At 37.1% G+C, this 22,325-nt stretch overlaps 1 protein-coding gene across 2 annotated transcripts in view; it reads right to left on the bottom strand.

The window, feature by feature from the left end:
- The window catches only part of STXBP2 (syntaxin binding protein 2), a 36,881-nt gene extending 19,771 nt beyond the window's left edge, over positions 1-17,110 (bottom strand). The window contains exons 1-2 of one of the 2 annotated variants that reach the window (XM_026696245.2): positions 17,003-17,110; positions 2,126-2,175 (exon numbers count right to left, since the gene is read on the bottom strand). In XM_026696245.2, the coding sequence (XP_026552030.1) occupies positions 2,126-2,175; positions 17,003-17,039 (87 nt within the window). In that variant the 5' untranslated portion in view covers positions 17,040-17,110. Of the gene's footprint in view, positions 1-2,125; positions 2,176-2,533; positions 2,575-17,002 lie in introns of those variants that run through there. The other variant, XM_087924676.1, reaches the window with a different exon arrangement.
- Between the last annotated feature and the right edge of the window lie 5,215 nt (positions 17,111-22,325).

The following is a 22,325-nucleotide window of genomic DNA, read 5'->3' as shown; positions in this document are numbered from 1 at the left end:
TGCACTGCAGCTGCATCACTACCCACTTCAAACCCCTCTGAGCCATACATGAAGCAAACCAACACCCACTATGAAGATGCAGCAGGACCACGAACTAGAAGCCAAACAGCAAGATCACAACTCTCCAGCTCAAATCCCCAGCAACTAAAACTAACCTGAGCACAACCAAGCCCCCTCCTGAACAGAACACGCCTCCAACCAATCAGAACATGGCTAACCCCCAACCAATCAGAACACAGCCAAACCCCCTACCAATGAGAACACACCCCACCCAATCAGAACACAGCCAAGCCCCCACCCAATCAAGTTCCACCCCCACTGGCAGTTAAAAGGAGGAAGCAGCTGCAATCTCCATTACTCTGAGAAGCACAGAGCTGGAGACAGAAGCCTGAAGATGATGAATGAGACTTCATCGAAACGTTGCCTAGATACTTCAAATCTTACGCGGGGAGAAAACCCGAACAACCAAAGATCTACATATAAATACCCGAGAACCTCAGAAAACAAATATATATATATATATATATATGGATCTTTGGTTGTTCGGGTTTTCTCCACAGTAAGATTCAAGTATCTAGGCCTAGATACTTTGAATCTTACGCGGGAGAAAACCCGAACAACCAAAGATCCACATACAAATACCCGCGAGAACCTCAGAAAACATATATATATATATATATATATGTGTGTGTGTGTGTGTGTGTGTGTGTGTGTATGTGTATGTATACGTGTATGTGTATATACACTGTATAAGCCTTTGCACATGATCTTTGGTGACAATGCCAGGCTGCAATAAGGGATTCAATCAGCTCCTACTTGGTCTTCGGATGCTTCTTATTTCGTAACCAATCTTGGCTCACAAGTTCTCAATTGGGTTCAAATCTGAGCTCTGAGCTGGCCAATCCAGGAGTTGAACACCATGCTTCTTCATCCACTGCTGGATGGACTTGGCTCGATGACAAGGAGCGTTGTCATCCTGGAAGTAAAAGTCCTTCCCTACAAGTTGCTGAGCTGAGGAAGCATGGTCTTTTCCAGGACTTCAACTTACTGCTTGGAATTCATGATTCCCTGCATTTGTATTCGACCAATACCAGAAGCAGCGATACAGCCCCAGATCATCACGTGCAATGGATGCTTCGCAGATAAGATTCAGGCAGTACGCCTAAATTCTTCAACGGGAAATCTTCTGACATACTTATTGCACTGATTCCCAGTCAAGTAGAAATTGCTCTTGTCACTGAAGATGACCTTGGCCCACTGTTCGCTGGTCCACTTGGCATACTGTACAGTCGATGCTAAAGCGATGCCGCCTGGTGATAAGCAATAAGGGCTGCCAATTTCATATTAGTAACTATGTTTAGTTACCTAACAGTCCTTTTCAGGGCCACAAACAATAAAAATGTTAACAAAACACTAGCATCAGCCTTAGTAATTGCAACACGTATGCCACTGGGTATGCCTCAGTTAATCTGTTTTCATAGTCATTGTAAGCATGCATTGTAAGCATGCAAGAAAATTCACAATCCCCATCCAAACAGCACCAAATTGCAAAAAGTTTATGCTTTTCACTTAAAAACCACCAGTATTTATTTAAATATAACAATATTTGCATAGAAGTTAGCATAAAATATCATAACATCAATGGCCTATCCAAAAAATGTCATAAACCACAAACTGTAAATCGTGCAGGACTTTTTCACAGTTATATTGTGGGTATGTAGCTTAAAGGGGCAACTATGTTTCAGAATAATCTGAGATGGAGAATATTTACTAACTTGACAGCAAATTGTAGGATAGATATGAGATAATCAGCATAGCCACATAACACACTTGCAAACCCAGTAGAGCAAAACTAATTTAACAACATCTTTGTCTCAGTAATTTCAAGGCTCACTTGCTACCTTGCTGCATCGGGAAAAGATATGAGAAGCGTGAAGAACCTTAAGTGTCGCAGTGGAGGATACAGCAGGTCTACTGAATACATAGCCCATTGTTACCTGTATGAATTAACTGCATCAGAGATTTTTTTTAAATACACAAACAGAAAGTCCAGTGCAGATGCATACAATTTAGATTAGTAAACTGATCAGACAACTTTAACTCATCCAAGGTTAGGTGTACTAACCTTCCATTCTCCTTCCTTCTTCATGCTGTGTATAACATCATTCAGGATCTCTGAAAAGTGAAGGTCAATTAAATTAGAATGAAGGCTTTTATTTTATTTTTTGCTATAATGAGAACGATTAGCTGAGTCCTATGTCAGATAAATAATTTTCTTATCACCCCAGTATAGCTTTTTGTCACAGTAAGAGAGATTGTTCTTGACATTGATACAAGCCAAAATGTAGGACTTTGAGTAAAATCACAAAACACACACAGCAGGTGTTTTTGCACGGGTTTTAGAGCAGAAGCACGAAGCAGCAGCAAGTGTTCAGGTTTCTGACATACAGCAGCATCTCTGAGATGAATCTCAAACTATCTGGAATCAACTATTTAAAAGACCATTCCCACAACAACCTGGACAGCACCTCACCTCATCTGTTGACCTGGTTTTCAAGATCTTCAGAAGCTTTCCCCTACTGTGAGAAATAAGAGGATACCTATTTGAGAGGAATGCCCCACGATAGGACTCTGGTTGAGGAATCCGCTCAGGTTACACTGAGGAATTTTATACAGGTGACAAAAATATTATTCCATGGCAACATTTTGCCATTTATAGGCAAGGACATGCTGTTGCAAGCCTGTTGTCATCATGAGACAAAATGACTATTAGTAGTCCTAGTAGTTCTGTTTTCTAAAGATTTTTGGAGGCTGTTATTAAATGTTTTAGATATTATAATAAAATACTATATATTTTAGACTGCCCTCCTAAGAAAGGTTCATCTTATAGTTATAGTCTTTTCACTATTCAGTGAAGGTATTTTTGTTTTAGCTTAGGTTTATAAGTCTGAAAGCTTTTCAGAGCATGTAAAATCTTGCATTTGTGGCTTTCTGCCGGAGGTTCTAACTTTAGATATTTTGCTACATACAGTATTTTAGGTTTTCAACTGGTTCTGTGGACTCTGCATTGGATTCTATTTGTAAAGAGCAGACTGTGTACATTGTACATAAACACAACGTTAGAGGCCTGATTCCACCTCCCCCTCTAAAGTGAGGCAGATGGGCAGGTCCTTTTTAATACTGCTGCCTTGTCTGTGCAACAATGCTCGGCTAACATTTTTCCAATACAGGATTCATCTTATTTGGATGCTTGGTTGAATTTTCCCTGAAGTCAGTTTGAAGACTACTGTTAGAAAAACATCATTTAATAATTAAGCTGTTAATTTGAATTTAGACTATATTATGTGTGACTTTTAAAATATTTTGCTGAAAAAAGTGAGATAAACATGGTTGTAAATAAACAGGATGCTGACAGGGAGGGTAAGCAGCATTCAATGATGTATTTTCTGTACCTCCATGTTAATTTGACCAAATACTAAAAACAGAAGGATTGCTGGCAGAGACCCAAGGAATCACAATATTGCTTATTATAATATTGTATTTTCAAGACGGCAATACAAAAATAGCAAATATTAGTAAGAATCTAGAAGCTTTTAATCAGCCTTTCAGATTTGTTGAAATTATAACTTCCAGATTCCCCCTTCTCTGGCATCAGCAAACAGGGCACTGACTTGTCCCAAATGACAGGGAAGTATGATTTGAACATTGCTTCTCCTGCAGAAAAAAAATGGAGCATCAGCTCCCTGTTGATTATACATTTGCTCAAAGAGGAGGTGAAATTCCAGGGATCCTTAAAGCTCATTTTCCCCTAGTCAACAAGAGAAAAGAAACAAGAGCCAAGAATTCTATTTTTAAAACTCATTCTGATCTCTAATTGACAAATGGCAGATGTTTCCCATGGATTAATTATAGAAAGCTGTTCCTACAACAGTAACTATATGACAGCTTGAAACAATCTCTTGAGCTGTAATTCCAAATATCTGATAATTATCTTAAAATTCAAAAGGAAAATTGAGCTAGTGGTTAGGAATGAGATATGTTGTCCTTCTTTACTAAAAAAAATCTGAATATATTTATAAAGTGCCTGAGTTTATGAATCCAAACGAAATTTGATGGAATTAATCTTCAGAAAGCAGCTCGATTGTAGTGGTGTTGTTTTTTAGTAGTGGTGCTGGGGGTGGTTTTCATTATCTAAATTAATCACACAGGTTAATTAAATCTACCAGGCACTTAAAGTGCATAAATATTCAGATTGCACCAGACGTTTGCCTGTCTGCCTCTCTCTTACACACGCTTATTCTAACAGGACAGATAGAATTTTTTTTAAAAAGAACTGGTAAAACTGGTTTGGTAAATTGCAGCAACAACCAGAGAATGTAAAACAAGCTCTAAAAAGTGGTTGCACCAAGATAAACTGAAGGATTTCAGTGTCTGACCTCTGACTGAGTATAGCCGGCTCCATATGACATTTTCCAATGCAAAACAGCTACTTGCAGAAAATCTTCAGATTAAACAAAATAAAACTAAAGCATGAATTTGAACCTGGAACAAAGAAGTCTGGGTTGATTTATTTAACAAGAGATTAACATAATTTATCTAGCCGGTGACTATATAAAGCAGAACATAAAATCCTTTCATCAGATGCTTAAGTTATCATAAGGCTGTATACTGTCTTAGGCATAAATCCATTGACTGATTGCCAATCAATGGTGGGAAAGATCTCATGACTAGAATACAGTTCAGCACAGTCCTTGATTAATGACCAGGCATTTTATGACTGCTTCCCAGTTCCAATTATGGTCTGAAGTTGAGGATTGCCTGTACTGGAAGGATATAATTTATTTAAAAAAAAACAGGCCCAACAAATTGAGAGCTGGAGCTTCATTATATGTAGAGAATGAAAGGATGAAAACCCCACTGAAAGTGCCTGGGTGGGTATTAAGAAGAAAGAAACAAAAGTGACATTATTGGTATGGGCTTCGGGACACTCAACCGAACAGAAGATACAGACAAAAGTATTCCCAAACGAGATAACCAAGGTATCTAAGGAAAGGCATCACTTTGAGAGTAGGGGAATTTAACTGCCCTGACATCAACTGGGAATCAAACCTTGTGGCAACTGAGACTCCTGCAAGAATTGAGTAGAGCAGTGTTTCTCAGCCTCAGGCCCCTTAAGATGGGTGAATTTAAATGTCCAGAATTCCCCATTCAGCATGCACTGGCTGTGGAATTCTGTGAGCTGAAGTCCATCCATTTTAAAGGGGCTGAGGTTGGGAAACACTAGAGCAAAGCAAGGCTGCAGCCACTTCAATAGAATATGAATGTGCATTAACTTTGTGAGGTTGGATTTTTTTTCTATGTTTTTATAGGTTTTATTGTTGTTCCATAAGCTGCCCAGAATTATAGTATGCAAGATGTGTGTCTATATCAGTTTTTTAAGTAAATAAAAAAAATAATAATAGATCCAATAGATTCTTGATATGCTTTGCAGGCAACTTCAAAGTTCAAAAGGACCAACTAGAAGATCAACTATATTGGACTTAATACTAACAGGGAAGAAGTGGAAATGGTAGGATCCTTGGAAGGCATTATAGATTTCAACAGAACTGAGTTCAACAAGTTAAAAAGAAAAAGTAGGAAGGTTGAACATCCTAAAGGGAAAAACTGTTCAGGTGAGTTGGGAAATTTTGAAAAACAAAATGATTAAAACATGAATACAAACAATACCAAACCAGTTGGTGGGGGTTGGAATGGTGAAGGGAGATACCTGATAGCTGTGTGGTTACAGCAAGACCTCTTTGATGGACCAAAAAAAAACAAGAGGGACAAGTTTAGAAAATGGATAAAGGGCATATTACAGCAGCAGCATATCAGGAAATGGTTTTAAATCTGCAAGAATGGGGTCAGGAAGGCTAAGTTGATCATAAGCTAAAGCTTGCTAGGAATGCAAAAAGTAATAAAAAGGGTTCTTTAGACGTAATAGCAGCTAGTAGACCTTAAGAATTAAGCAAGGACTACCTAGTTCCTTTAGCTACCCTTCACTGAATTTCCCCTCCAAGCTCCTTACCATCTTTTTCTTGTCCCACATATAACCAAAGAACCCTTTTTTATTACTTTTTGCATCAAAAATCTTTCTTCCTCCCTGCCTCCCTTGAATACCTGCTGGCTTTCCCTTTTGCTGTATATGTGGGAAGATTGCAGGGAGAAAGTTGGTTTCTACACTGGCAAGTTGCAAGTCAATCTACAGTACCAAAAATTGGAAGAGGGGGGAGGAAACACTATTAAAATTCATGAATAAGCATCACAAGTAGTTATTGATTTATGACCATTTGTTTAGTGCCGGTTCAAAGTTAGGAAAGCACTGAAAAAAGTGACTTATGACTACTCCTTGCACTTATGATCGTTGTGGTGTCTCAGTTGCCATGTGATCAAAATTTGGGCACTTGGCAACTGGCATGTGTTTATGATAGTTCCAGCATTTTGGAGACATTTGGGAGTCAATTGCGATCTCAGCCAGCTTCTGACAGACAAAGTCAAAAGGGAAGCTGGATTTATTTTATTTTTTTTGTAAATTTTATTTGAGTTTTCACACACACAAAAAAACACATAATACAAATAAAACATCTTGTTTGAAAGTAGCATGGTCCCGGGTTACACTTCTTCGTACAGACACCAATTTCATGCTCATTTTTATATTCTGTTCCATATCTTATTGCTATTTTACATTTTCTACAAAGCTTTTCCCCTCTTTTAATTTTCTCAATTTTATTTTGATTATCTTGTCTCAATTCAAATCATTATATTTATACTTTTTGTCTGTCCTGTTTCAATTTCATATTATCTTTTCTCATTAAACAAATTTTCTCCTATAATTACTAATTGGAGTATGACACCTTTATATCTTTTAGTTTTATCCATTTAACTCTTATTTAATTCAATATATACCTTAAAGCTTCAATATATACCTTAAAGTTATAACATTCAATTTAATACATAACTTCCATTCGAATTCTGCTTGGTACATTCTTAAAATACATACTATATTCTTAAAAAAATAAATATATATAATTAAAACACTCATTCCATTCCAATTCAGTTCTATCATTAATATTAATGTTCATTAAAATCTTAACTTCTTTAACATTACTTTTCAAATAAATATCATACTTCTTTGGGAACAGTTATAAGCTTTCCATAATTAATTTTTCCCTATTCCTCTTCACTTATATTTTATAAAACATTAAATAATTAAAATGTTCCCATCTTTTCCTAATTCAATTCTCTCATTCATTTCATTTCATCTATTTATTAACAAACATTTCACTGGGTTACAATAACTATTTTATCCATCATTTTAATCATACATTATTTCAAATTTTCTAAAATTTCTATTTCTAATATAACCATACAATCTTATGTACCTGTACAGAATCCCTTTTTCAATTAAATTTTCACTCATTATCCCTAAATAGGCCCTGTTTCTCTATATCTTGTTTCTGTCCTTTGTAACTTCTTTTCCTTTCTTTCTTCCCTCTCTTCTTCTCCCTCCCCTTTTTACCCCCTTGTCTCTCTAGTTCTATTTCTCTCTTCTGTTGCTTTCCAATATTATACGTGTTTTTCAAACTATTTTTCTTTTCTTTGGTTGTTTTTTTAAATCTTAAACTTTTCATTCTCTTTCTCCCCTTTCCTTTTTCTTGCCCACATAAAATTACTTGTTCATTAAAGATGGCTTCTTCTTTGTCCCAGTCTTCTTGTTCTGCAGGCATTTCTTATTGTTTCTCATAGTTCCAAATCTCCATTTCTAAAAATTGAAATACGAAGCCAAAAGAGCTTCTTCCTTCTTGTGCATCTTCTTTATACTTTTTAAGTTCCATCTTCAATGCTTCTAAAAGTGGTGCCATTTTAAAAACTTTTAAACAACCACACGATTGATTTTAGTCATTCAAATGCAATAGCCAAAAATCCAGGAAGCTGGATTTATTTAACTGTATCAAATAAGGTTGTAAAATTAGGCGTAACTCACTTAATGACCACCTTGCTTAGCAGTGGAATTTCCGCTCCCAGTTGTGGTGGTAAGTTAAGGACCATCTATACATACCGTATTGTTACTTCCTAAAGTGACACTCTGACTCTTTTACATGTGAGTGGAAAGATTTTGTAAAACTCCTCAAAACATATTATCAGTCTATTCATTGCTACTACTATATAGTTCTAGATCACTTAGATCTCAGGTCTGTCAACTCTCAAGATAAAGGATCCCTGGCTAGGTATAGTTATTTTCTAAAACAAACATTCCACTCAAGAGTGTGGCCTATTTGCTAGTCTTTCTTGCTGGACAGGCTCTGACATAAATCGTGGACGTGAAATCTACATCTGCATGAAAGACAGTTACATGCCCTGGGCTACCTACAAAGTGAGGTCACCATGCTCTTGCTTTCTGTGGAGAAAAAAAAAGGTTGTCTCTGTAAAACACAGAGAGAAGATAGAATTCAGACTGAGAAAATGGAGGCCTTCTCCATTTCCCCAGCAGCCTTCAAAAGAATTGACTGGACTCTTCTAGACTGAAACAGAAGGAAATCTGTTTCACAAAAAGCAGCTTTCTTTAAAAGGATAGGCAAAAAAACACCCCCATTTAGTTAGAAATATTGTATAAAATTTCTTTCTCTGTGTTTTTAAAGTGCACTGTAAAGTCTGGTGATTATTACCTCAACTACATTATTTTTGTATATGCTCAATAAATTGTGCTCTTTTAATCAGCTTCGAATCTTTTTACAGGAAAGTTCCTCTAAATTAGAAACAAACCAATATTATTGGATGTTGGTCCTGAATATTATGTTCACCATTGTAGTATTCTATGGGAGATCCTTTGAGGTCATGAATTGTAATTTAAATAACAATAATATTTTACCCCGTGTGCCAGTGAATATTTCATTTAGATATTTTCTATTTTTTTCTTTAAATAAAAATTAATTCTGTATATACCTTGTGAATTTGATTCATGTCCCAAAGGGGAGGGTCCTGCATGCCTGTGTGTTTTTCCTAGCCATATGCCTCAACACTATGGATTTTTATTGTATCATATTTTTTCCTCCTACTTATCAATATGTACAGGCTGTTGAGGCCTATAGGATTAAGGAACCATAAAGACGTCCCCTTGGAAGATAGACGATAGGAACAGTTCTGCACCCAAGAATGTGATTCTAGGATGTGTAGACTGAGAGGGATTCTGTGAGAGAAGACTGAAATTACCCATTTTTCACACTACAAGCTTAGCCCGTCAGCCTATAAAATAGACCAGACACTAAGAAACAGACACTCTGTGGACCTAAAGCTATTATTAGAATAGCTATAGTAACAGAAACCTGCAAGTCTGAATGTGCTTGTTTAACTTCATGTGAATTAGGATGGTCCTATATGAAGGCCATCCTAATGTGTAAAAGTTTGTGTAAATTTTTTTTTGGTATGGGCTCAAGCCATGTCTATCTGACCATTGCCTTGGAAATTAATCTTCCCTGTGTTCATCAAGGCCATTTTCTGTACCCTTTATAGCCGTCTCAAAACAATGTATTATTTCTGTTCTGATGTGGAATCCAGTTTGTTATAGTGCTTCTAAAATTGACATAAGAATCTCAATTTCTATCATATTCACATTCCCTTCCCTCAAAGCAATTATATACAAACAAAGAAGTTGAACTAAATAAAAAAAGGGAGGAATGCAAATTTGAATAAAATATAATAAAATTAAACACAATAAAAATACAAATGAAATTTTGAAAAATTGTTTAGAAAGAGAATAGATGTAATGGTTATACTGAGTACCGTTTGTAGAAATAGTAAAGTAAAACTAAATGTAAAACCTATAGTAAAGTAAAACCATATTTCTATCTAAGATACATTGTGAAGGCATATTAAAATAGTATTCCCATGGAGTTTTCAACAAGGTAGATGACAAACTACTGAATTATTTTTCTATCACCTGATCTCTTAATTCAGTATATAAGTGCTCTCATCTTCCCAGGCTCATCTGCTTTTGTCCTTAAGAAGTTCTCTAGCAGGAAATGATTCACACCTATCCATTCACTCTTGTACAGCCATCCCCTTGAACATTGTAACTGATAAAAGCTCTTGAAAAACTTTTACATAATTTCATTTAATGAAAAAAAAAATCATTTTGAACCAATCTGAGTTATCAGGCAGGCAATGTGGTATCAAGTCTGGTTTCCATATTTTATGTTATTCCCTATAATCATAGCCTGCATTTCCTTAAGAAATCCAAAGTAATGTACATGGAAATCTCTGAATATTTGATCTTCATCACATAGCCATATGGGGATGGGTTTGGCTAAAACAGAAGTTTTGACTGTGAATAGCTTCAGGATCAGATGGGAACTGAAACTAAGATTCTTCATTGAAGTGCAATCATGAAAATATATTGGATTTGCAACTTTCACTATTTCTTTTAAATCAACAGGTAAAAACATTTATTAGTTCTAAATTCTAAAAAATAATTTAAGCATTCTAAGCACTTGAAAATATTCACTATTAAATCTTCCAGCTTAATATTCACTAACATTGCATTTTACAACCTCTTTGTACTATTGTTAATTTGCAAAAAAGATATTAGCAAACGAGCACAAATCACCCTAGGCTCTGGCCAGAAAACACACGGAAAAACCCATTGTAAAAATTAAAATATAAAAAAAATTTAAGGCTTAGATTATCTGTGGCTTAGATTGATGATATTTTAGTTAAAAATTTGAGGGTTGGTTCACCTACAGATGGAATTCTAGAGTTTATATGGTAATAAATGAGTGGCTCAGTGGCCAAGAGGTAAAGACACTTGCCTCCCACTCAGAAGGTTGGAAGTTCAGTCCTAGGCAGGGACAGATGTTTCTCTGTCAGAGCATAAAGAGAAAATATCTGCTGTGAACTCTGCATAGGCGTCAGTAAGTGCATCTGGCCAGTAAACGCTCAGTTCCATTCAGTCACCCAGACTTCAACTCAATGCAAGAGATCCCAGGGTCATAAACAGAAAAAAAAAATCTAAGGTAATAAATAATCAAGCTATCACTTCCCAAATGTCAATTCTGGATTGATGATTGCATCAGCTCCAATACATAGAAGGGAAAGAACCTTTCCTCTGAATCAGATAGCAAAATGCCTTGAGATCCTCTTCTTCATCCTCTTCATTTATCTCTACTTTGCCGACTTCCTATTTTAATTCTGGAGCCAATATTAGAACTGTGGGTTCAAGTCCCATCAAACAGGTATAACTGGTAATACTTTAATTCTTTATTAAAAAGACATCAGCCACCACTCTGGCGTTAGGCTCCATCTTTATCCTATTTTTTACTTATAGGAATAGGAAACAAGGAATGCAGTTTTTCACATTTAAGGGCAGCATCTCACTGTACACAGCCCAATTGTGGCTATCATAATGTACAAATATATTTTGGCTAGAAAGCAAGAAAGTCACAAGTCTTTCACAAACATTTTGAGTGCCTATGACGTTTATAAATAGATAGAAAAGCATTTTGTTCTTTAGGCTAAAAATACTACTTGTTCAAAATGTCCAACAATGATGAACATTTTGTTATAGGAACAAGTTGCACTGGGACTTGAACTCATTTATGTTTCTTTTTCATTCCCTCAACTTGAGCTATAATGGGATTGGAAACTCTTTTCTCCAACTTTCCATTAGTCCCAATTTAGCACTTCACATGAATTCTAAAGGGTTGTTAAATTTGTTGAAAAAAAATGGAATATGAATCTGGGTCACATAATTTGACTACAGTTGAGTTAACGTTGCCTAAGACTAGGACAGGGGAAACCCAAACCACAGAAGCCCACTGGGTGATTTGGGATTTCTCCCTCTTTTTCTCTCCAGCTGAACCTACCTCACAGAATGGTGGAGGTAAAATTAGGGGAGTTCTATGTTCACCACCATAAGCTCCTGGAGGAAAGGACCTCTAGGAAATCTATCAAATAAGTCAATAAATGAAAAACTAAGTTATCAAATGGACATAAAAGCACTTGATTTTCACCCCACAGCTATGCTATGCCAAAGAAGAAAAAGACAGAGTTGATTCCTATAATCACACAACAGTTTAGATGTATTTCATTTGGTCCCCTTTCTCTCTCATTCTCTTTCTCTCTCTATACACACTCTTAGATGCTTATCTATTGTATAAACTGGGAGATAACATTTGCTTAGCATATCTCATTGATTTTCCCATTGAAATGGTATATTCTGAAATGTAGTCTTTAGCCAAATATAAACTGTATGAAGCATATCAGTTGTCTTATGTTGTGGGGATTATAGTAAGTAAATCATGCTATAGGATAGGGTCATTTTACCCAGGCATGCTGGGAGTGGAATCAGAGCAGAATCTAAATTTGAATTGATTTTATTTGCAACATTAGATATAGTTAATAAATAATTAGTTTCTAATAATATATTTAATTTTTTCACTTCCATCACATTAAAAATTACAATTTCTTAACAATATTTGAAGGGCTCTGGAACTAAATCCTGCATGTAATCTTTACAGTTTGTTATATCAATGCAGGTAAATGTCATTTAGATAAGATATTTTTAGAATGTTTTCATTCTGCCTTTAATATTTTTAGAAACAATTCAAGATGGTGAACATACCTAATATTTCTTCCTATTTTTCTTGCAACAATGACCATATGATGTGAGTTGGACAGAGAGAGAATGAATAGCCCCAAGTTACTCAGCCAGCTTTCATGTCTAAGGTCAAACTAGAACTCAGTTTCCTGGTTAGTAGCTTGGTGCCTTTATTTTTTATTTATTTGTCAAATTTCTATACCCCAAACCATCATATTTGCATGCCTCTGGGCAGTTTAGAGAAGAAGGCTGACTTCACTACACTGTACCAAACATCAGCTAAAATTTTCAACTAGGTGCAAATGGATATGTGTATCTTTACTCAACCTTGAACATGATGCTACCAAGAACAGAATGCAATATATATCAAGTAACAGTGTGTGACTTCTGAACTAATTATTTTTTCACAGTCTGATGAAGGTAAGTTCCCCCACCCCTCCCCCATTCATAGACATCCTTTGAACAGGTCTACTTAATGGTAATGAAAAGGAGAATAAGTGACAGCCCTGAATTCAGGGTTTCATTTACAAAGGAAGATAAGACAATTCCAAGCAAACAAGGGACTAGTGGAAACCAGTGTTTTATGTCCCACCCTTCCTTTCTGTGGTCTAGAATTAAAATAAAGCTCTAGAACAGGGGTTCCCAACCTGGGGTGCTCGCATAGGGATGTGAGACGATATTCCAGGGGGTGTGAGAAAAGTCCAGGTAAATAATAGGATATTGGCTATATGTTGGCATTTTTATTTTCTTTTGCAATCAATTAACTTAACTGAGCAAAATATAAATTTCAGTGGGTACGAGGTTTGAGTGAAATTTCTTTAGGGGTGCGGGGCGAAAAAAGGTTGGGAACCACTGCTCTAGAAGAATGAAGGCTTAGCAGACATTAATTGGAGACATTATTCTCACAATCTTTCCAAATTAGGAAATTCAAAGAACCAGATCACACAAGTTTTAAGTTTTAAAGACTAGAAAATGAGATTTAGAAAGCAGAGATTATTTATTGTATTTTAAGGGAAAGTGATAAGTTACTAAAATAGTTATACTTGTTATGAAGGGGGAGATAATTTATATATTTTTCCTTTTCTTTACTATATTCTTTTCTTTCTGCATATTTTTTTTCTTTTCTGCATTTATTCTGTCATTCCTTTTTACTTTGTATTAGTTATCTTTTAAATCAAATATTCAATAAGATTGCAAAAAATGCTACAATATTTACTTCAAGGCATAAATTCCTCCAATAACTTTTTAAAATTAATCTCCTCATATACAGATAAAACATGCAGAATAACATCTGGAACAGAATATTAGTGGGTTATTTTCCTCCTCTGTATTCAACTTGTGGTTGAAGGGGAATTATGCCAATATCCTGAAATTTTAGTGAATTTTTTTCCCAATCAAATGATGATAGGTAGATGAACCAAAGTGTGAAGAAAACCAATATGTTTACTAAAATGTTATGTATTTAACAACACAAGTCATAGGAATCAAATCATGATACACAAAAAGGAAAAAAATATATTCTAAAAGTATATGAGACATATTCCTTTTGAAGAGCTTAAATATGAAAATGCTTACTGTGTCCGATAGTTGCTGAAGAGATTTATTTACAAGAAATTAACAAGATTTCAGTCTTGTTTAAAATATTTTCAGTTTTGTTTAAAACAATATAAACAATACAATTTTGCATGTATCATTAGATTTTAGTTTGGGGTATATCCTGAATCCGCAACAAAATTGGAATATTCCTCCTTTGCTAACTGAAGATCCTGATCTGTAAAATGGCCATTAACTGTAGAGCAATGCTGAAAGCGAAAAGATACTTTGGATTGTAAAATACTAGCAATTAAAATCCAACTCTTTATGATACATGAGCCAGAATATTTATTTATTCTTAAGTCTAGTATAACAGCAACGTACTAGCCTTTCTACTGTCTCAAAAACAAATATCAAAATTTTCAGGGTATGATGATGATGATGATGATAATAATAATAATAATAATAATAATAATAATAATAATAATAATAGGTACCAAGTCCAAGAATTTTGCAAAATACATCAAGAAGTTGCAGCTGCTGTAGTGCCAGCCAGCAGAGCTGCAAAAGATTCAGAGCAACATACATTTTAAGAAGATACTTGGTTGATACCTAGGATGCTGGCAGCAATTCATCAGAGCCAGTCAATGATATGTGTGATACATTTCTAAATGTTCAGTTGACTGAGTTTTATGTTTAATGTATAAAAGAGATGATGATGATGATGATGATAATAATGTTATGTTTTCTATCAGACATGTTACATTTACAATAAACATACCAAATAGTTATATATATCGTATGGCCATAGAATATAATCTTTTTTTATCTGTAGAAATTAAATTTGATTTCCCTTTTCTTGTTCTTTGGGGATCAACTAATAGAAGGTTAACTAGAGTACTAAAATTCAAAAACTCTGGAGTACAAGCATTACTTTGAATACTAGAATTAAATAACATTTTGACATTTTACTCCTTTACCCCAACCTTTATTTCTATGATTGGTTGGATATATTATGGTGATGGAGGGGAAGCCATTTTGTTTCAACTATACTAGAAGTGAGGTGTCACAAATCCTCATTAAAATGAGATCAGTCAGTAGAACTAGACAGAGCACATTAATGATCAACAAAACATGAATAAGTATTTAACATTAATCAATTCCTACTACAATGTTTTACAATGTTTTACAATGTTTCTGTCTTATCTAGCCTGTTCCCTTCCTATGTGTTGGAATGACAATTTCTAAAATTATATATTTCATCAGTATATTTGGGAAACATCAGGTTGGTTTAATCGGTACTTTTCCTAGTTCAATAGCTGAACAGAGCTGAATAAATCCCATGCATGGATCCTGTTGAAACAGGATTCTGGAGAACTACTAAAACCATTATTAGGTTTCAGGATTTATTGCAGGGCAAGAAGTACGGTCTTATCAGGAAGATAGAAATCAAAAGGTTTTAGGGCTTGAGGCTGCGCTAGTGTAGGCAGGTGCTAAATAACATCATATGGCAACAAAGACGTATTAAGGGCATATATAAGAAAGGTTCAAAGCTGTACATGCTGCTTACTGATAGTGGCCTACAACTGCACTTGCAATTGTAGGCCATTACCACTGATAGATTGAAGTTAAATATTTTACTATGAAGAAATGAATTCCCAAGCACAAAGGCATGTTTATGAACTTATGAAGCTACAGAACCAGTTTGGTCTAGTCTAGTGGTCGAGGCACCAAGCTAGAAAGCAGCAGACTATGAGTTCAAGTCCTGTCTTAGCTATGAAAGCCAGTTGGGTGACTTTGGGTCACTTCCTCTCTCTAAGCCCAACCCTTTACCTCACAAGGTTGTTGTTGTGGGGGAAATAAGAGAAAGGTTTTACTTTACTTAGAAGAGAATACTGTACTTAGAATTCAAGCTTCCACTTTTAAACCTGAGTTGGAAGAAGGTATTCAAAGTCCCATTTTAAAATTAGCATTTGTCAAACAAATCACAATGCCCTAGTTCAAATATGTAAAGCTATGAGTGGTGGTTACCCAAACATGCTCAGTCGATAATAACTATATCATGACTTAATGTTGCTCATGACTCAAATTTATTGAGGAAGAAAACATGTGACTTTTTGAACTGCTCTTTCCTCAAAAATTATGTTGCTGTACTTTTTAATAAAACGTTTGCATCTGGTAGTTTAAGGAGGAGAATGCAAACTAAACTAAACTAATTTGGATTTACCACAGAGTGTAGAGCATAAATTACACTGACATAAAGGCAAGGGTGTTTGATTTAGGACAGTGGGGGGAACAACATGATACCCTAAAAATATGTCAGCAATGATATCTGGTGCGACTTCTCTGGAAAAAAAATAAGGACACATTAAGAAAAAAAATAAAGGCTTTATAAGGAGGGGACTTTTCTCTATGATTAGTGATTGCAAATATGTTGACGGTTTAGTTAAGACAGAATAAATTGTTGTGCGTGGAGGTGAAGAATTTAAGAAGCAAGCAGCAGGAAGAACGAAGAAATGAAAGCAACAACGATCACCAGAGTTGAGGAAGTTCTATTTCTATATTCGGACCTTAGTGGGCCATGAGAAGCAGGTTAGGAGGAGGCGACTGGATTGTCAACCCGCCCTTCCTCCCCCCTCCCCGCAAGCCTGCTCCTATCAGAGAAGCCCCTGTTGCTACCAAAAGCGTAGGACAAATAAACCCCGGGAAAACTCGCGGGAAAAAGAGACGTGGAACGGAAGGCGCTACTCGCACCCCCGTCCCCCCCCGATCAAGAAAGGCTCACAGCCACGAATTCCGCAGGTGTTTAAGCGACCCACATGGCCCGTTCACACTCACTCTCGCCAACGACCGCCTTCAGCCCGGTCGGCGCCATGTCCCACCCAGTCCCTCTTTGGGTCCTTCCGTTGTTGTTGCTGCTGCTCCGCCGGAGGCTGCCACTTCCGCGTCTTCAGGCGGGAGGAGCCGAACTCGAACCTCGCCACCTCTCAGGCCGGCCCGCGGGGACACACCCCTCACGCGCATCAAGCGCTCCTGGGCTCCCGCGTTGGCGCTGCGGACCGGATGTGGGAGCCCGCGTAGGCTCGGAATGGGTGGCTTGTTACGGGTTGTACCTGCAATTGCGGGTCAGCTCGATCCTAATCGCCCAAGAGAGGCAGCCTTTGCACGAGCAGCGCGCGCTTATGAAAGGAGCAGAGGTGATTAAATCCAAAGGCAGCGACTGGCGATTGATAAAAGAAACAACTCAGTATTGAACAAGAGCTCCTATCGGTGCTTCGATTTGTTCCATAGCACTTCGGAACGAACTTTCTCACTTTAATGTTAATGCTGCTATTTAGCTTTGGTTTGGTTGTTTGGGTTTTTTTTTATTTTTGAATAAAATAAAAGATTTGAAGGGGGAAAAAAAAGAACTTTCCTCTTTCTCACTTTAATTGGATCGAGGTATCATTTGTTTCGGGTTATGGAAACTGCAAAGCAAAGGAAGGTTTTGAAGGAAAAAAGAATAGTTTCATAGGAAGATGCGAGTTGTAAAATAAAGAAGGAGGTGGGTTAGATGGAGAGACAATCTAGGCTAGGGTCACAGAATCAAAAGAGGGTCCTGCCAACTTGTTATGAATTCCCTGAAAAGCCATATGATTTGAGACTTTACCCAAGAACGGACAGCCTTGTATTTTACCCTATGCAATTTGAGCGAATAATCGGGCCTGAGATAGGAAACTGCAGTTCAACACTATTTCTGGGCAGAATTAAAGTTAAAGAGAAGTATGATTGATGTCCTGTCAAAATACTTTTATCACTTGTTCCTAATTTATGGAAGACATGGCAGGTTTAGGCTAACATCCCATATATAAGGAGTGTACTTAATTGGCTGAGCTTTTCAACCTCTGATTTTTTTTTTAACATAGTAATGATGAACTTTCTACTTCTGGATCTTTGCCTGGACATTCTTGATCAATTCTTGACCACAGTTTAATATTACCTTTCCTTGTTGTAATGGACCCACTTGCAACGTTCTTCAGCACAGCTACAAAAGGCCAGGTAGACTAACACTTCTATAACTGAAGCATTTGTGGTCAGCCTTCTGGTGTCTAGGTGCTATTGCTAATGACTGATTCTAACAATGGCTACATCAAACAAAAGCATGGACAAACTGATTAAAATGGACTAGCTCTGGTTGAAGCTACTTCACGGCTCACTTGCAAAAGAACCCTTCAATAGTTTGCTAATAAATTAATAACAGGCCAGGCCCTCAGCCCAACCCTGAAAACAAATCCTGGAATTCTGAAAAAGAAGAGAAGAATATCTTCTTCTCCCTCTTGAGGCCTGGAAAGGATGGAATAAAGGTACAACCTAAATGATGAGAAGAGAGCTAGAATCCAATTCTTGGGGATTTTTAGGATATTTCAGACATCCATTCTGGGATGAGCACTGTGCTCTTGTACTCTGCTTGTTCTTGGCAACTGAGCCAATTAAAGTCCAACTGGTGCCAAACAGGTATATGGTGCCAAACAGATATATGCAGATGTCACTTCATGGTACCTATCCTGGGGTGAATAGTTTAAATTAGCATTATTATTTTTTGTCTCATCTCATCTTCTGACCCCTGGGCTTCTTCCTCCTCATGAAGGTTAAATGCTACACTATTGTTGCACACTATCGTTGATTGAATGCCAGTTTTTGCTTTCCAGCTGAAGATCAGCTGGAAGGCATGTTAGAAAGCTTTTGTAGAGATTTTAGTGGGCTCATCCTTATGTTCCACTAAACATGTATGAAATGCCTTGCACAGAAGACATATCTGCCTGTACATCACCAGTCCATTTGTAGAGTCAGTTTAGATCTATCTTCTCTACAGATTTTAAGGAAGTGCTTCCTTCCTTCTCCAATACATGTTTAGAGTGCCGGATTGGCAGTCTTAGTGATGATGTGCTTAGGAGCTGGGATCTTCTTAGCTCTCATTGGCCGCTGAACGATTCCTTTCTAATGACGGTATAGTGTCTTCTATGACCATTTTAGCTTGGACCTCTGAGGAAACTGGGCCCCTGACTCCTGCAGAGAGATCTATCCATGTAATATCTCACCATACTTTGCAAACAACAACAACAAGCATTACAGAAGCTCCTTATGCATTTTGGGACGCCTTATTTTGAATCCACATTTAGCAATCTTGGGAAGCACAACTGAGTTCTGTCCTTCAGTGAATGTGTAACAACTTTTTTTCTGCTTTTTTCAACAGTAAGTTCATGGAGTTGTACTTTCCATTGTGACTTTTGCCTATTCCTGTACCATTTTGCTTCTTGCTGGGCTGCTTTGGATGCTGCTAGTCACAGTCAGTTGCTACCTAATTGATCTGCCATTTTTGCTTCACCACATAAGCCTTCAACTCACGTGGTGGAGATGGAGTGAGATTAGACAAATTGGAGGCAAGAGAGCGCACCTAATGGGCCAAATCAGTCTTCTCTGATTTCTGATCAGGCCCCTATCTGTCAGTCATGCGGTACCATGAATGCTATTAATGTAATTGTGAGGAAGAGCCCACTGTTTGGAGAAGGCTGGTGATGATAACAATTATAGGAAACTTAAACATTCTGAGTTTAAGGATTGAAAATGATAGTTGTATGGAGATACCCATAGTTTAAAAAGAGAGAAAGGGAAAATAGAAAAATAATTTCTTTCCCTCAAGATCTTGGTCACCAGTGGGCATGTCCACAGAAAACAAGAATATGTAGTATAACAATCACATAGATTTATTGAATCAAAGCTGGAATAATGTTTATTCATCCATCCATCCATTTATATTTCATATTTCTAAACTATCCATCTCCATCAAAGAAGGACTCTGGGTGATGTACAATAAAACATCAAAATATAAAAGCAGTATATACAAATTAAAATGTTAGTTAAAATTTAGAATTAAATTACAATTACAATTCTGAAGACAATTTTGAGAGGGTTATTGCCGTTCTTGAACAGTTCTTGTCCACAGTCTAACTCTTGGTAAATTTTCCCATCAGTCTTATTTTCATTTTTTCCCTGGTGTTAGGCACATCATTATTTTACTTTATCCTAACTTTTATTATTAAAGCAACCATGTCTTTTTCCAGATTCATTTCTTTGGAAATTGCTCTCAGGTGTTCACGGCATGTATGTGTATGCCTGACACATTTCCATTTTTTTCCCTCCCAAGCATACACACGTGAAGATAGCCAGGAGCAACTTCCAAATCAGTCTGGAAAAAGATGGGCCTGCTTAATATTTAGAAAATAGGTGTTTTTGTCCAGGCTCTCTCTACTCTGAAATGGTTGTTCTGAACATTTTGAACATCTCTGTTCATGATTAATAGGAAGCCAAACAACTTTCACTGGTAGATCTTCATTAGGTAGGTTCACACAACCATTTAAACCAGGGGTGTCCAACCTTTCACCTTCCCTGGGCCACATTAGAAGATGAAAATTTGGTTTGGGCTGCACATAAAATAACAGTAACGATACCTGATCATCCAAAAAAACCGTAGAAAACATAGTTAACATATTAAATTTATTTGGAAATGAAGTTAGTGAGATGTTTTTATTATTTATTATTTATTAAAAATTATTTATTTTTTATCACGGTTTTTTTATCACGGTTTATTTTCTGGCCAAATTTTGCGAGGGGTGGGGAGAAAGCTTGCCCGTCTCGCGCCTACCTCTCCTCTTGCAAATGGCCCGGCTGGATGAGGCAGGACTGGAAGGCAGAAGCAGCGGCGGGGGCAGAAGCAGCAGCAGCAACAGCAGGAGGTGGCGATCTGACGGCACCCGCCTTTTCTGTTGCTGCTTGGCCTGGCGCTCGCCTCGCCCCTGCCTCTCCTCCTCCTCCTCACTGGCTCTGGCACGAAGGTTGGGGTGGGCACTGGGCCGCATTACAAGGTGACCTGGGCCGCATGCGGCCCCTGGGCTGCGGGTTGGACAAGCCTGATTTAAACCATCAAGCCTCACCATTTAGAATTAGAATAGAATAGAGCTGGAAGGGACCTTGAAGGTCTTCTAGTCCAGCTTGCTGTTCAAGCAGGAGAACCCAAACCTTTTCAGACAAGTGACTGCCTAGTAGTCCCTTCTTAAAAACCCCCAGTGACGGAGCACCCACGATTTCTGTAGGCAAGCTGTTCCACTGATTGATTGTCCTCACTGATCGGAAGTTTCTCCTTAATTCCAGGTTGCTAAGAGCTGCTCTAGTGATCCCTAGGTATAGTCAGCAAAACAAGCCCATTGAAACTAGGCCCCTCTTTCTTTAATGAAGGAAAGCACTGCTCTTCTCACGCAATGGGGCCAAAATGCATCTTGCTTTTCCATTTGAGAGTTGTAGTGCATTGCTTGCTTTCCTTACTGAGATCCTGTAATGCTCTGACACTCGAGATTAGATTATAGTATCATAACAAAGGGTTAGAAAACTAAGCTGTACCACACTTTGGATTCAAAAGCAGTATGAAAGGTACTTTAGACTAAACAGGGATGTTCATGTATGACTTTATTCAGCTCTTTAAAGCAGCTGCATCTTTTCCCAGGATCAGGCAGCTATCCTCCACAGATATGTAGCAGGATCCCAGGAAACCACACGTTTGGCTTCAGAAGCGTAGACAGTTGCTGTGTGCATTTTCTGATAAAACTCATCTTTTCCCCTAAGGATCTAAAACATTGCATAACCTTAACAGAAAACATTTTGAGGAAATGAAGGTTATTGAAATAGAGAACCTTCATCCTTTTCTTTATTCTAAAATAATGTACTGTGCTGGAGAGTTTTTGTTTTCCCTAAACCTGTTCACGTTTTTCAATAAAATACAAACAAAAAGGGGCAAAAAGTTATTCTCTCATTTTTTTTTCTATTTCTCCCTCCACCCCCTCCACCCTCCTTTTGTGTCACCTATTGTTTCACTCCATTATTTGAGAATAATCCCAAAGGGGAATACAATAAAGCAAATGAATTACAAAGTTGAAAAGCATTTATCAAGGCAATGGCAATCATGACAAAAATACCCCCCAAACTCAGCAGTTATTCTTCCCAAAGTAATTCAGTCCCATCCATGAGCAAGCAGCTTAAAAATAACAAACAAACAGAATAGAATGGTGTCCTACCTATTAGAGGATGGGGGAGGGGATACCTTATTTTTAGGAAGCATGTTTATTTTCTT

This window comes from Pseudonaja textilis, chromosome 2, assembly GCF_049901715.1.
Source record: "Pseudonaja textilis isolate UNSWEBS1 chromosome 2, rPseTex1.2, whole genome shotgun sequence".
NCBI classification, from domain to species: domain Eukaryota; kingdom Metazoa; phylum Chordata; class Lepidosauria; order Squamata; family Elapidae; genus Pseudonaja; species Pseudonaja textilis.
This window is presented reverse-complemented; position numbering and strand designations above follow the sequence as displayed.